The 16,987-nt window shown below is 41.8% G+C and overlaps 1 protein-coding gene across 9 annotated transcripts in view; it reads right to left on the reverse strand.

Moving 5' to 3' along the window:
• Positions 1 to 236: 236 nt before the first annotated feature.
• Positions 237 to 16,987, reverse strand: part of LOC118399952 (neuron navigator 1-like) — a 131,610-nt gene continuing 114,859 nt past the window's right edge. For 8 of the 9 annotated variants that reach the window (XM_052473229.1, XM_052473226.1, XM_052473231.1 and 5 more), the window contains 9 exons: positions 16,837 to 16,932; positions 16,224 to 16,392; positions 13,503 to 13,738; positions 8,649 to 8,803; positions 8,483 to 8,554; positions 6,537 to 6,733; positions 6,176 to 6,294; positions 5,561 to 5,770; positions 237 to 5,183 (listed from right to left, as the gene is read on the reverse strand). In XM_052473229.1, the coding sequence (XP_052329189.1) occupies positions 5,094 to 5,183; positions 5,561 to 5,770; positions 6,176 to 6,294; positions 6,537 to 6,733; positions 8,483 to 8,554; positions 8,649 to 8,803; positions 13,503 to 13,738; positions 16,224 to 16,392; positions 16,837 to 16,932 (1,344 nt within the window). In that variant the 3' untranslated portion in view covers positions 237 to 5,093. The remainder of the gene's footprint in view (positions 5,184 to 5,560; positions 5,771 to 6,175; positions 6,295 to 6,536; positions 6,734 to 8,482; positions 8,555 to 8,648; positions 8,804 to 13,502; positions 13,739 to 16,223; positions 16,393 to 16,836; positions 16,933 to 16,987) is intronic. The other variant, XM_052473227.1, reaches the window with a different exon arrangement.

A 16,987-nucleotide genomic window follows, 5' to 3' on the forward strand; every position in this document is an offset into this window, starting at 1 on the left:
TGGGGGCCTAAATGAGTTTGACACCCCTAGGTAAGCAGGGGGTTTACCCTGTGTTTCACTCCGTTTCCAGTTCACTGCTGTGTTTGTTCTGATAAATTACTATGATATACACAGATATGATGGTTAGGCCACAACCCAAATGCGCACTGACCGCTCTTAAAGACCTCAAGCACACTTTGATTGCAAAATGGTATTCATCATTTTAAAAGGAAGTATTTTCGCAATTATGAGACAAATCATATATGACATGATTTTATTGACTGGAACGAACAGCGATAGGTGGATGAAAATGTCATTTCAGAAGCCTACCTCTCCATGTATTGGGCTCAACTCTGGAGTGATAAGTTATTAATCTTGTAATAGGCCTTTATGGAGTTATTTGTTTTCCTTAATGATTGTTGTCGCATACAGTATGCAGAACTATGTACAAATGTTTACAATTATGAAATCCTGTACAAAATAGATAAATGAAATTTTACAAAGGATTCCTTAGAAAAAGAAATATCAAATATCAGCATATTAAAAAGAAAAATCATTTTCTATATAGAATGAACCCCTAACAATATGTTGATGCTATTACATATTTTGTTCACACACTCATTTGGCATGCATTTACAACATTTAAAAATCCATCACATTTGCCCGTCAGTGACATTAGATACCATTATTACAGTTTTTATATTTTTTTATTGTGAGTCAGTAACAAGCTTTGTAAAATAATTATGACTATTCAGCAACCTGTATTGGCCTTCATTGAGTGGAAATACTTCATTTCCAAGAACTTCAGATTTGTTTAAGATTTTTTGAAGACCCTGATATAAAAAATGTTGATTTATCTTAGATTTTTTTTTTTAAATCAAGTTTTAATGTTGAACTATGATCTTTGATAATATTTCAATTGTGCCCAACTGTAATACAGGACTAAACCTTTGGACAACAAACTCTATTAACCTACACATCATATCCCTCATGTGACCAACCTGAGTTCAAACCCGGGTTTCCTGTGCGCCACAAGGGTATGTTAGCCCACTGAGCTAAAGCCCAGGTTTTTCCCACCAATTCAAGGTCAGGTGGTGTCTTGTGGGACCAAGGTTTGACACAAAGCATCCCTTCCATTGTCAAAGGTTACATACTCACTCTGTCTCAATGCAACACTTGCATCAAAATTCACATTAAGGCATAGTCAAACCCTGCCTGGAAAACTCTCATAATCGTCATTTGGTCCAACTTACTGCAAGACTGGGGCAAGACTGGGTTTGTTAGCTTTCAGAACAATTTTGACCGTTTTCTTTTCTCTAATTGCCAACACCAGTAGAAGTTGCTGCATAGTCCTGATTCAAAAGATAGTTAGCAAAACACACAGCACGACAGCGCAACAGCCACAACGACCAGTGAATGAGATGAAGAACGAGCAGAATGGCATTTGTTTGCTTGCATACATAGATACGGGGTATAATATACTCTTCTAAATGGTAAAACAATGCAGAGTTGTTAATGAGGCTAATCATTATGATGACAGAAGGTTCATATGGGTCTAGTAGGCTGAGTTAACACAGGCAGCCCAACTCTGATCTTTTTCCTCTTATTGGTCTTTTGACCAATCCGATCCACTCTTTCTACACTAATTAGGCAAAAAGATTAGAATTGCGCTGCCTGTGTAAACACAGCCATGGTGTCATTGTGAAATGGATTGGCCAAAGGGGCATCTTTTCACACATATGGTTATTCAAGGATTCCTTTCAATTGGTAAAAATGTGACCACACAAGGCAGCAAAAGCAATGCGCTTCAAGTCATCAGATGGAGTCGGTTAACAGTTTGATGCAAAAGCATACCAGAAAACTGAAGTAAAAAGGGAATGTACCATGTTTTAACTTCATCGCGGTGGTTTCGTTGCACTGTGCTTAATAATGACCTTGTGACAGTGTGCACCATTTCTTTCCGTTGTGATAACCGTTGTACAAAAGAAAGCAATCTGACATTAAATGACACTTTATACACAGGTGACTTATGACAAAGGGATTATACATCATTAGTGTGAAGAGTCCCAAAACACAGACTGATTCTCCTACATTGTTTCAGCATCAGCCAGTATGGCCAGTTGTATCTTTTGAGAGCACTGCCGTAACCCGCTATACTCTAAAATGACCCCATTATACAAAGATGTACATCGTCTTTGACTTCTATCTTGTTTTGATCAACCAATCTTTCTATGTTCCATGCCTCCGAAGTGGGGAATGGTCCTTGATCATTGCTATGCGCAAACAGATGATTATTCTGTTTTATGCTGTGTGTCTGAACGGTCATAACCTAAAACCAAAGGCGAGCAAAGCAATAGTACCAGTCAAAAAGAGGGGAGAGCACCATTGGTTGCTACAGTAAATGAAAGACTGTTATTAATAGCAGAGTTAAACCTGTGTCTGACGAAAAGGATTTGTGGGGTGCAACAGAGAACTCTAAATAATGATGTTCAACTCACCCCGGGGTCTTGGTAATAGGCCCAAATACATGTTTTCTACAAGGAATGAGACCGTAGCTTTGGGGAAAGGGTATATTCGAAAGCACCTAAATGATCTGCGATGTTATACGGCTACCACATTGAGTAAAAGATCCACGTGTACACGTGTACTTTTTTTTTGCACTTTTATGCTCTGACCCCAAACTAGACTGTCAACATGCAAGATTACAGTAAAGTATTTGAATCAGAATGTTAGGTTTTTGCGCCATGCCACCAATGTAGATAAAATAACTGAAATCGATATTGGAAATAAAGCATTGAGCAAAATTAACTATACCGAATCATGTCGTGGAATAGATTAGACCATACCTCGCCATATTCAAAATAAAAGCCAAGCAATATCTGAGCTACAAGCAAATAGTAGTTGCTTATGCGTTATTCCCCTTTCTTAGTAATACCTGATTTTATATGTCGGTAGTGCTGGCGTGGCATTCTATCTTCAAACGGATAGTTGGATTTCAAATCTATGGCTGTATGTCAGTTCAGTCAAATGAATTCAAATGTATGCTGCTTGCAACTAAATGAGGAACTAGTACCACAGAAGCTGAAATTTAGTATGTACTGATGACATCTTTAAATGTGTTGGTTAGAGTGGACAGCATTTGTCATTTTGCAATGAATGATAAGCAAAGATATTAACCATAAGGAAATAACCATGTGTCCGTGTGCTGCTCTGTTCAACCCTGTTTTCTCACTTGACCATGGAAGCCTGATCCCCACCATCTAGACTACCTGGAACACATTGTTTATCCCTCAAATATAGTTAAGTGACATTAAAATGAACCCTGAACTACCAACGGCTCCCCACAGTTGACCCGCAAAAATAAAAATCAGCTGGAGGGTGTAATGAACACATTTCCTATCAACGGTTGTGATGGTGGAATACACCATCGTGGACACAGGTGCTGCGTGACTGAAATCCCCGGTCTGGAAGGATTTTGGAGTCATTGTGGACAGGGATAACAACCCGGTATGGACACAGCCTGCAAAGGTGCAAGCTGGTATTTGTTTATGTTACTTCAGTTAATAAAAGTTCATTATTACAATAATTCCGGCTTTCATTTATTTAGACCGTACGCGGGCCATATACAGTTTAGTCCTGTGAGGCTGGTAAACGTTTGTAGCCAATAGCCTACTGAATGAATGTAGACTATTTTTGCAGCCTACAGCCTATTCAGTTATGGGAAATGTTTACTTACGTTTGAATGTAAAGGTATTGTTTTGTTATGTCGGCTATAGGCTTTCGTCAAGTAAGACGAAGGCTAATTAAATAGGATCATTTTCAAAGCGATGTGAGTTGTCAATGTGCCGCATCGCATTGTGAAAATAAGAACATAGGCCTTAATTCATGGCATGGTTTCATTTTATCCAAACATTGAACAGACAAATGAATTCCTGCAGGGAATGGGAATAGCCTGAGGGGTAAATGTGGAAGACGCACCTCAGTTGAATGCATTTTTGTACAACTTCCTAGGTATCCCCCTCTCCCTTACTACTCTGGAGTCATAAAAACAGTCCAACAAATTGATGTCATTTGGAGTGTCATGGATCATCTCTCGGAAACAACTCCTATGCAGAGGAAAATCGGTCCCGATGTCGGATATCGGGTGAGGCTCGGAAATGATGTGGACGGGGCGGGTGCGGCTCCAAAATAAACTGACCTGCACTGAATAAACTGACCTGCACTGAACTATGCGTGGGGGGGCAAAAAGTCAATGTCCTGGCACACTCACTACTCTGCTCTGAGGCGATGGTTATGAAGCAAAGCACCACTTTTTGCACCACTGCTATTCATCTTGAGGTTATCATAAGGAATATATTTATTAAGGCATTCAGTATGTTTGGTCACAGAGTCAAAAACAAGTTCACCTGGTTATGTATAAAGAGTTGCATATGTCTAAGATTTGGCCTTCAAAGATTGATAGATGGATATGTATTCAGGACCAGGACTATACAACCTGACAAGCCATACAACATGCCACCATACTCTTTCCAATAAGCCAAAAACGGGGTCTCCAACTGACTTAATTGTTACATGCACACTGCAGGCCATGTTGATGTTGCTGAGCAAAAGTTGACAAGCAAGAATGGTGCTATTTTGTCATTTGAATTTGCTGTTGGAAGAGTCACCTGCCCAGACCAACGAGAGATGAGGATTCATTTCTAAAGTAAGAGCGATACTTATTATCTCAATAATTAGCACCTGTTTCTATCGAGGGTAGCAGTGATAGAGAGAAGGCTTCAGTAAAGAAAGAGAGACTTTATACTGTGCATTGTGAATATAACCTCTAGTTCAAGAAATCAAAAATGTTTTCTCACGCTATAATATATGTCGGTATGACTTGGCATGATTGAATACAATTTCAAAACATCAAAACAAAATGGCTTCTCATTCAACCATATGTAGTGTGATTGTTGTTTGTGGAGATTAAAGATAAGGTCCAAAAGGAGCAGAAAACTATATCGGAGTTTTTGTTCCTGAATATTATGAACTGTGTATACTAGAGCTCACATAGGGGTACATATTTAGGGGCTATTTGAAGGGCTAGGTTTTGAGTCTAAAGTTCTAGTTGACGTTCAAAATGTAGGGAGGCTGGGGTCCATTGTTTCTCTGTCCGGAGATTCAATGCAGTTGGCTGCCTCTTGCAACTTCAACAACATAGCCATCTGGAACAACAGACAGAGGGGGAAATGGTCAGCACAGGTGAAGCATTTCAAATTAACTCTATATAATGTACAGTATTGTGACAACGATGCCTTCCAAGGACATACAGTAATAGAATTGAGATACAGACGAGGCCAGAGAAGGCCTTACAGCAGGTTTGGGAATCATGTACCACAGGCTTTTGCTCCAGCCCAGCTCGGGCTATGCACACCTGATTCAACTAATTAACAAATCACATTATTCAAATTTGGCCACTATCACAGTAGGTGAATCAGGTGTATCGTTGCTGGACCACAACAAAATCATACACACACTGTGGGACCTCCAGGACAACAGTTGCATACCCCATGGTACAAATATGGGAAGTCGAGTGCCTCACCAGAGGGTCCAGGGTGTCCATGGAGCTGGGTGGGGTCTCCTTATTAAGAGGCCTGGCTGAGGCCTCGCTGGGCTGGCCTGGGCCTCCAGAGGTCATGCTGGGGGGAGGCAGGTGGAACAGCTTGGCCTGGTCCTGTTGGGCTGAGGGCCAGGGAAGGGTGCCCCGCACCCACTCCACTGGGTCCTCCCATACCGCCTTCTGACCATGCACCTGTGGCACAAAGCCACAATACGTCATACTCCGAGCACATTTAACATTTGAGTAATTTAGTAAACGCTCTTATACAGAGAGACTTACAGTTATTGCATTAGACAGGTGAGACAGCTAGGTGAGACAGCAAACAAATCACAGTGATAGTAAGTACATTTTTCCTCTAAGGAAGTTATCAGCAAAATCAGTGCTAGTTTGAAAAGAAAAGTGTGAGTGTTATTTCTTGCAAGATCTTTGCTCCATCCATTTACTTTACCTGCAATTCACCTAGCCTGGTCCCAGATCTGGTTGTGCCGTCAAGCCAAACGTTTGACGTAACAATGACCACATCAGTTGGCAATGCAGCACAAACCGATCTGGGACCAGGCTATAATTCATCTACCAGGACAGTGAAACCTGTCTGACCTTAATGCCATCCTTGGCTCCTTCCTGCAGGTAGGGGATAATGGAGAGGTTCCACAGGTCAATGAACCAGGAGCGGAACTCCTCCACAGTCACAGGACAGGACAGGAAGAAACACGGGCCTAGAGAGAGGGAGAGCGCAAGAGAGAGAGAATAAATAATATTAAATGACCACATCAAATCAAAATACACAGTCTGTGGCCATGAACAAGAATCAGATCTCTAGTAACTAACTTATATCACTTTATTTGGATAGTATGTAGATTTAGATCTGTAGATCATCCACGGGGGACTATCCAATTACAGTGTAACCTAACTTTATATTTGTGTATTATTTCCCAGTTATAACAGAATGTTTTCCTACCGATGAGGAAGTCAGAGGTGCTGTGTTTCTCCAGGAAGGTGTGCAGGTGGTACCACAGCTTGGGCACCCAGTCCAGCACCCTGAGGAGGTCCTCGTTGGCCAGGCTCCGCTCGTCCTCCGCCTCCATCAACTTCCTGTGCAGGTAACGCACCAGGAAGCCATTGGCTGGCTCCACATTATTAGAGAAGGTCACCATCCTTGGGGTCAGGAGAGGGTCAAAGGTCAGGTCATACGGTATGTATCAATGTACTTTTCTAATATATACAGTGCCTTCAGAAGGTATTGACACCTCTTTTTTTCCAAATTGTGTTGTGTTACTGTCTGAATTTAAAATGGAATTCAATTGAAATTCTGTGTCACTAACCTACAAACAATACACCATAATGTCAAAGTGGAATTACGCCTTGAGTCAATAACTATTCAACGCCTTTGTTTTCGCAAGCCTAAATACATTCAGGAGTAACATTTAACAAGTCACAAAAAGTTGCATGGACTCACTCTGTGTGCAATAATAGTGTTTGACATGATATTTGAAGGACTTTCTCATCTCTGTAACCCACACATACAATTATCTGTAAGGTCCCTCAGTCGACCAGTGAATTTCAATCACAGATTCAATCACAAAGAACAGGGAGGTTTTCCAATGCCTCATAAGGAAGGGCACATATTGGTAAATGGGTTAAATTAAAAAAAGGAGACATTGAATATCCCTTTGAGCATAGTGAAGTTATTAATTACCCTTTGGATGGTGTATCAATACACCCAGTCACTACAAAGATACAAGCGTCTTTCCTAACTCATTTGCCAGAGAGGAAGGAAACTGCTCAGGGATTTCACCATGAGGCCAATGGTGACTTTTTAAAATAGTTAGTTTAATGGCTGTGAAAGGAGAAAACTGAAGATGGATCAACAACAGTGTGGTTACTACACAATAATTACTAACCTAAATGACAGCGTGAAAAGAAGGAAGCTTGTACTGAAAAACAATATTTTAAAATATACATGCTAAAGTAAAGTTGCTAGAAAATGATGTCCTCTTATGTTTGGGGGAAATCCAACACAACAAATCAATGAGTACCACTCTTCAAATTTTCAAGTACACTGGTGGCTGCATCATGTTATGGGTATGCTTGTCATCAGCAAGAACTATGGATTTTTTTCCATCATAGCGCTTGACGGCTTCTGCAAATGTAGTTGAAGGAATTTTCAATTGCAAAATCATAGAGGAAAACCGGGTTCAGTCTCCTGTCCAACAGACATTGAGAAACAAATTCACCGTTCAACAGGACCATAACCTAAAAGACAAGGCCAAATATACACTAGAGTTGCTTACCAAAATGACATTGAATGTTCCTGAGTGGCCTATTTACAGTTTTGACTTAAACCACTTGAAAATGTATGGCAAGACATGAAAATGGCTGTCGAGCAATGATACACAATCAACTTGACAGAGCTTGACAATTTTTTTTAAGAATGTGCAAATATTGTACAATCCAGGTTTGCAAAGCTCTTAGAGACTTAACCAGAAAGACTAACATGTTTAGACTCAGGGGTGTGAATACTTATGGAAATTCGATTATATTTTCAATGCCAATGCAGACATTAAAAAAAATAATAATAACTTTGTCATGATGGGGTAGTGTGTAGATCGGTGAGAGGAAAAATATATTTCATCAATTTTGAATTCAGGCTGTAACACAAAATGTGCAATAAGTCAAGGGGTATGAATACTTTGAAGGCACTGTTTTACATTGCCAATTTTCTAACCACTGTCCATATTCATTAGACTGACAACATCCCAGTTTAAATATGCATCAAAGCATACTTTAGATGCATGACAGGGATATATTGTTGCCTTAAATAAGATGTTTTAAGGCTAGGTCAGAACAAAAACCTGCACACAGAAAAAAAACACACAAAACAACTTGATTTGTCTCTTCATTTACCTGAAGCTGAGGTGCAGGCCATGGTTCGGGGTCATCTTCACCGGCTGGTTAGTAGTTCCAATGATGTAAGGACTGAAATAAACACAGAATCGTCACAGTTCAGATTAGAAACAATAATGTATTAGATGCTTGAGAACAGGTTCCATTTCAGTGTTAGTCTGCTCACCATTTGTGGTATTTGCAGGTGAGGGCCCCGTTGACAAGCTCGCTGATGGAAGTGGCATCATGTATATCATCCAGGATAACCACCAATGGAATTTCAGCGGTGCTGGTTTCCCGGTCAATCTGATTGGCCAGATTGGACAGGCAGAGCTGGAGATCCTGTTCAGAGGGGAGTGAGAGGTAATGTTATTGATGCATGGTGATATTAAATCACAAACCCGAAACCAGATGATTGCTTTCTGTTGGTCCTGAACTGTAAGGTGTACAGCCTTTTATGCCAGGCCAACACTAACACACCTGACAATTAGAGGTAAATGTTTAGTTAGTGCTATTTTAACTCTGCATATTTTGTTGTGAGGATACAGAATCAATAGACCATTTGTGACCCGATTCAGGAAACAAGGTGTATGTCGCAAGTCACGACTTCACTGGAGAGCCACTTGAATGTAAAACATCTTTTTTAATCAAAATGTGTTTTTTGGCCTTCTCAAATACAGTATGTGAACTTTCATGTGCCTTAATAAGAAACTTTTGTGCCATCTGTAAATACCCAAAAAATTGTTAAATTACGAGCCTAGTTGGTTTAGCCAAAGAAAAAGCCAGAAACCTTCCCGCTACCCATGATTGTCTGAGGAAATGAGTGGGCTGGACATGCTGAGAGATAAGTTTGATTGGTCTGCTTTGCATCTTGTGTCTATAAAATTAGCTGCTCGTTATGAATAGATAATCCTTTCTACTGCAGTTTTTTTCTGAAGATATAATGCTCTCAATAACATTGCTGCCCTGAATTTATCAGGTGCTACCGACGCTATCGACAACGGTCAGTGAGAAACAGTTGTGATGGGCTACTTTCTGGATGACAATCGTGCCATGTTGACTCTTACTCAGAAAATGAATCAGACCGATGAGGAAATCCCTGATTTAGGTAAAAACGGTTTAGTTAAAGAAGACATTGTAGAGTCTTCTGATGACAGTGATAGCGAAGAAACGGCGATCAACATTTGTCACGGAAGAAGTTTACTGAGTTTTGAAATCAGTGGAAGACAACGGGCCAAACAAGCTGGGCAAACTAAACAGAAATTACACAGGATGTCTTATTTTAATAAAAGGGGTTGCAATCTGCCGTGAAGCTTTCATCCATATATACGAGTAAGAATCTAGCTACAGTTTCAGATATAAGTTTCTAATTTTGTCAGAAAGTTGTTTTCAAGTTTGCTGTTAGCTAGCCAGCTGGAGTTCGATGGTTAGCTTGCTAGCTAACATTGAACCTATTTGGTTAACTTTAGCAAGGTACTGTATGTATGACAATTGGTTTGTATTGCTAGTAATGTTACTCTATGGATTGGGATCATAGTTCATTTTTTAGCTAGCCAAAGTTAACGTGACATGCCCAAACAAAAGACCCCAAATTAAAGCTTGCTGTTACCTAGCTAACATTAGCTGAAGTTAGATGGCTGGCTTACTAACATTAACTTACGTGTATGAAGTGTGTCTAAAGTTAGTGATGTTTTCTCAGAATGCCATTTCACATTGTTAGGTATAACCTAATGCTAACTAGCTTACAATTAACCTATTTGGTTAACTTTAGCTAGCTATGACCATCGGTTTGTATTGTTAGTTAAAGCTTGCTGTTAGCTAGCCAGCTGAAGTTCGATGGCTGGCTTGCTAGCTGACATTACATGTATGACATGTGTAGTAATATTATCTCAGAATGCCATTTCGCATCTATTGTACAATAATGCTAAAATATTTGTACGTGGAATTTGTCTTTCAGCATCAGTAGAACATGCCTGACTCTCCTACACCAGTCATACAGGGAGAATAGTCTAATGCTTCCCATCAAAAAGAGATCTGGCCCAAGCAAGCAAAGGCAGCAGAGCAGTCATCAACTACATGCACCATTTCTTCACCAACTACGGAGTTGGAGGAAACACATGTGGATCTGAATTGTAATGACTGCAGTGGCCAAAACAAGAACACGTTTGTGCTCTGGTATTGTGCCTGGCAGACCATGCAAAAGCTCCACCACAGTTCTGGACCTTCACTTCATGATCGCAGGCCACACCAGGTTTGCCCCTGACTGGTGCTTCGGCCTCATAAAGCAGCACTACAGAAAGACCAGAGTGAACACTTTCTCTGAGATTGCTGGTGTTGTGAAGGACAGCACTGTGACAGGGGTCAACATCCCACAGCTGGTTGGACTGGAGGATGGTACGGTGCTGGTGGAAAGCTATGGCTGGCAACAACTTCAGGCTGCTGCCACAGATCAAGCAGTACCAGTTGTTGTTATTCCCTGTTTTACAGCTTTGATGCTCTGGAGCCTGGTGTTGTCGCTAATGAGCATTCGGACTGTCGGGACCAGGTTTTATCTGCTGCCCAATGCTGACATCCTTCCTCTGAAAAAGTGTCTGCCTGTACAAGCACCACCTGGACTGGAGACAGCTAGACAAACTATTTTTTTGACAAGAGAAGAGGCTATGGACATCACATGCCCTGCACCAAAGTCAAGGGCAGGACAGAAACAGTCTCTCTCTAAACACATACGTTGCTGCTACTATTTTTAATTTTTTTGTACTGCTGCTCAGCCACTTGACCCCTGATTGTATGCATATAAATACCTCGTTTATCACTGATATTGTTATTAATATTGTTCTTGTACATGCTGTATATTATTTGATTTATATTGACTATCTATTTCTGATATTTCTACTCTGCAAGTAACCATTTGGCTGTACCGCTTACACCTTCTGTCGAGACCCATCCACTTAGCAAGACAGCAAAATATTGATATATAAAATGAATATTGATATGTGTGGTCGTAACATGATTTTGTGACATACCACAACCTCATGTGACCGTATCAAGTGTCCACCACATAAATAAACGGTGCATGAATCTGTTTTTGTACTGTACATGTGAGATGAAACCTCACACAGGTTTCATCTCAGGTTGCATGGCATTAACTTGTATGGAATACTATGTGATAAGTGCGTGTGTTACAGTATATAAACAGTATATATATTTTTTTATGTCTTCACTATTATTCTACAATGTAGAAAATAGTACAAATAAAGAAAAACCCTTGAATGAGAAGTGTGTCCAAACTTCTGACTGGTATTGTATATATTTCAAGAGCCAATAAATGTTTTTTTCCATCTTCGTAACATTGCAAAATCTGAAAACTTCTTGATTAAAAACGATGCAGAAAAGCTAATCCATCCTTTTGTCACTTCTAGATTAGACTACTGCAATGTACTACTCTCCAGCTACCCGGATAAAGCACTGAATTAACTTCAGCTAGTGCTAAATACGTCAGCTAGAATCTTGACTAGAATACACAAATGGTATCATATTAGCTCCCCTCTCTCCACTGGGATGATATGCCTCTTGCCCTATTACAGGGGCTGAGTCACTGGCTTGCTAGTGCAATCCCATACTGTCCCTAGGAAGTGTGCATCCGGTCGTGCCAGGCTCTGTTCGCTGTACTAGCCTTGAGTGTGGTTATATCCTGTCTGGTTGGAAATGTCCGGGGGTATCACCGGATGCGGCCACAGTGTCCCCCGATCCCCTCCGTCTCAGTATCTATGCTGTAATAGTCTATATGCCAGTCTAATAACTCTCTCTTTCTCTCCCCCTCTCCCCCTCTCTAATGCCTGGCCTGATGTTTGTCCCCATGCATAGTCTACCTGGCCATGCTGCTGCTCCAGTTTCTGCTGTCTGGCCTGTGGCTATGGAACCCTGACCTGTTCACCGGATAAGCTACCTTATCCTGGACCTACTGTTTCGACCCTCTCTATATCGCACTTACTGTCTTGACCTTTGAATGCTCGGCTATGAAAAGTCAAGTGACATTTACTACTGAGGTGATGACCTGTTGCACCCTCTACAACAACTGTGATTATTATTTGACCCTGCCGGTCATCTATGAACATTTGAACATCTTGAAGAACGATCTGGCCTTAATGGCCCTGTACACGTATAATCTCCACCGGGCACAGCCAGAAGAGGACAGGCCACTCCTCACAGCCTGGTTCCTAGGTTCCTGCCTTTCTAGGGAGTTTTTCCTAGCCACCGAGCTTCTACATCTGCACAGCTCTGACACACACACACACACACTTACTCCACCAGATGTGCCACCAGAGGTCTTTACACAGTCCACAAAATCCAGAACAAATTAAAGAAAGCGTACAGTATTATATAGAGCCATTATTGCATGGAACTCCCTTCCAATCTCGTATTGCTCAAAAGAACAACAAACCTGGTTTTAAAAAAACAAAGCAACACCTCACGACACAACGCCTCTCCCCCGTTTGACCTAGATATTGTGTGTATGTATTGATATGTCGGCTATGTGTGCCATTTTTTTTTTTAAATTGATGTAGATCCGTCCTTGAGCTGTTCTTGTCTATTCATGTTCTGTATTATGTCATGTCTCATGTTTTGTGTGGACCCCAGGAAGAGTGGCTGCTGCCTTCACAACAGCTCATGGGGATCCTAAGAAAATACCAAATTGCTTGCTCTTTGAGGTTTTAGGCTGGGTTTCTGCATAAGCACTTTGTGTCGTCTGCTGATGTAAAAAAGGGCGTTATGAATACATTTGATTTATTGGTTGGCAGAGAAGTTTATCGGTCTATTAACTTACTTTCAAACAGCTCTTGCACCAAAAGGCCAATATCATTTTCACAATTTCACAATATTACTCCCAACCTCATAGGGTGGAAATATATTTAAAACACGGGTAAATCACATTTTTGACTGCACTGGGCCTTCAATAATCAGCTGCTCAGCCCGTAGCTCCTCTCCAGAACTAGGAGTAAGGAACCCCGGTACTGTATGGCACACACTATCCTGTCCCCACCTTGCAAGACTGGCGGTGCATGTTGAAGGTGACCACAATGCCGTCGTTGAGGTCTCGACCGCTGCGGTCCACCAGGTACTCTGCCAGGCGAGACGTGAGGTAGGTCTTGCCGGTGCCGCTGGGCCCAGACATGATGAGGCGGCGGTGCTTCAGCAGCAGGCTGATGTAGTGTTGGGTCATGGGCTTGGGGATGAGGGTCTCAAACACCAGGCTGTCCACACACTTCTCCTTCAGACCTGCAGGACGCAGAGTTCAAACGTTTAGTGTTCGGAAGCTTTATTGTCTGTTCAAGGTAAACACACAGAATTAAATGTAACACTAGAATGGACACACAAAAAAATCGGCCATCATTTCAAACAGCATTTCTTTGACAACACATAGACAGGTCAGGTACAAGGATTGGTAGGGGTGTAGGGCGTTCCAAACAGCCATCCATTCAGCTGCTCACAGAGACATACTGTACATGAAGTTAAACCAGGGAGTAGTTAAATCAGGGAGTCTGCTTAACGATTTACCGCATCACATGTCTCCCTTCATAAACAACTTTGAGTGCAGAAAGAATGTTCTGTAAATAACTCCCAGATCAAGAGCAAGGAGTATGTGCTCCTCCTCTTCCTTCTCCATACCTTCTCCCCCCTACCTCCTCCATGCCCTCACCCTACAGTGTGACATATCACCACCCACATTTATAGGGTGTGTGTGTGTGTGTGTGTGTGTGTGTGTGTGTGTGTGTGTGTGTGTGTGTGTGTGTGTGTGTGTGTGTGTGTGTGTGTGTGTGTGTGTGTGTGTGTGTGTGTGTGTGTGTGTGTGTGTGTGTGTGTGTGTGTGTGTGTGAGGCCTGGGCCAGTTGGGTCGGACTGCCTGAGCTGTCTGACACACAAGCTGCAGCGGGATCATGTTCCTCTAAACCCTCGATTGCACTCCCTGCTTCTTTCCCACCCTGGCCTACGGCATTCCTGCTTAGCCAGGTGGAACAGACAGCCTACCCAGTCTGCACCTCTTCATTGGTTTAAAAACACAAATGGGGTTCTAACTGATATGGATTACCCTGAAATGGATCTATGTACACTACTGTTCTAAGGAAATGCGCTCTAAAAAAAAAAAACGACATCGAACCAAGAAAGCTAATCTGCTAATGGCCTGTCTGAGTGTGTGTTTTCCTCTGGAACTTAGCAAGTAGAGAGCTGTAGACACCACAAATCAGTCTCAGCCTGGCCCTAACCTCTCCGCTACAGGGTGCCAGTAGCAACAGTCATCGGAATTGTTAAAATGTTTAACAAACTATTCTAATAAATGCAACAGTTGGACAATGGATGAAGATACTCCAAAATGTTTATTTATGATCCTTCAGATATTGACTGAATTATCTTTGTTTTCTATGTTCTATGTTTTCCTCTGGATCTCCTAGGGGACGGAGGGAAGCCACACATTCTCTTATATAGCAAGTAGGGAGCGGTATAGTGCCATTCAGAGTTAGAAAGTTGATTGTATTGTAATACGTCTGACAATGTAAATGTACTTCTAATCCGTCTGTCTGCATAAGACATGGCATAATAGGGTGTAGTGAGATACCCAATGGGTTGGATGGGACATTTCTCGTCAATTATCTTGAAAAAACATACACTCCTTCCTCTAGTCTAAAACAAATATCCCGATGCCCCAGGACAGTGATTGGGGACATTGCCCTGTGTAGGGGACCTGACTCTCTGTGGTCACTAAAGATCCCATGGAACTTATCGTAAGAGTAGAGGTTTTAACCCCGCTGTCCTGGCTAAATTTCCAATCTGACCACCACCATTTTCCTAATCAATTTTGAATTCAGGCAGTAACACAACAAAATGTGGAATAAGTCAAAGGGTATGAATACTCTCTGAAGGCACTATAAGACACCACAAATCTTAGCCCAAAGTCAGCTCTCCGCTACAGGGTGCCAGGGGTCAGAGAGAGGTCAAAGACAGGGGCGCGATAGAATTGAATCAATAAAGACAAACAGAAGGACTTATGAGACTTCACAGCAGGGTTGGTGTCAATTCCATTTAAATGCTAGACAATTCAGAAAGTAAACCATTGAACATAATTTGAATGGTCAGTCTACTTCCTGAATTGAAATGGATTTGAACCCAAGCCTAATATTCTACATCATATCTTAGTATGGAACATAACAAGCAGTCCAAATATCTGGTTAACGTCCACAGCATGGCTCATAAATCATGATATCTCTAAATAAAACATTCCTTTCATCATTGTTCAGTGCGGAACGGGAGATCTGAAGAGAGTGGACAGAAATTCCCAGAGCAGACGAAAGGAGGCGAATGTCAGTTAGACCAAACATACACGGTCTCGCGGCCAAAAAACATGTGCTACAATGACCTTTGGGGTGAACATTAACTCCATTGACTGTTGACCCCAAATATATCTAACACGAGCTGTCTTTTACAATCGATGATCAAAGAAATGGCACGGAAAAAAACTAACTTGCTGTGATAATCAGTTAATAGTACATTAACAAATACCCTCTCCCTCAGAGAAATATTTGTCTACATCAGAAATGAAACTGCAGATTGTAGGTAACTTTTATAACAAGTTTTTTGATCGTCACGTTAAATAGATACAGTGATAAAGGGCATCCTTGTATTACATACTGGCCCTAAATAATGGTATATTTCCAGAAAATGACCATTGTTCATAATTATACCATTATGATCCTAGTCAGGTACTGACCTTTGAGTGTGACAGTGATGCCGCTGGTCCCCTTGGAGACACAGCGTGAGGGCTGGCTCTCTGGCAGCTCCCCTCCCAGCACCCTCCTGATGTGGTTCATACTGTAGCTGTAGACAGAGTCTGTAGTAAGGCCCAGGCTGGAGGTGGGGTCCACCTTGGCTATGTACACCTAGGGGGAGGAGAGAAGGGGGAGGCGAGGAGACAGGGGAGAGGAGATGAGTGGGGACAGGGGAGAGGAGACATGGGAGATGACAGGGGAGAGGAGGAGAGACAGGGGAGAGCAGAGGAGGAGAGACAGGGGAGAGCAGAGGAGGGGAGGCAGAGGAGGGGAGAGGAGATTAGGGGAGCATTAGTGGTGTTGGGGAAAAGCAGACTGAGAATTTACAGATACAGATTAAACTCTAGCCAAAACCATGTCCTAACTGAGAAGAAAAGTGGCCCCTGTATTTATGCCTGTTCTGTTTGTAGACATAACCCTACACAGAACCCTGCACCCTACCTTGTCATTTAAGTTTAAACAAATAACATTTTTAGGGTACATTTGCATCAACAATATATCCACCTTTGAATGTAAACGTGCTTTCTCACAGTCGAGGTGCCTGTTGAGACTCACCTTAAAAGCCTGGCCAACAGCCGAGTCCAGCATAGGCCAGTCCATTCTGCCGTTAACCCTCACAGTTCCGATGAAGAAGTCCTGCTGTTTCACCTCCTGTTGACCGAAGGACAGGAGCAGTGGAGAGGTTAAACGGTTCGCCATCACGCTT

The sequence above is a fragment of the Oncorhynchus keta genome, chromosome 21 (assembly GCF_023373465.1).
Source record: "Oncorhynchus keta strain PuntledgeMale-10-30-2019 chromosome 21, Oket_V2, whole genome shotgun sequence".
In the NCBI taxonomy this organism is placed as follows: Eukaryota; Metazoa; Chordata; class Actinopteri; order Salmoniformes; family Salmonidae; genus Oncorhynchus; species Oncorhynchus keta.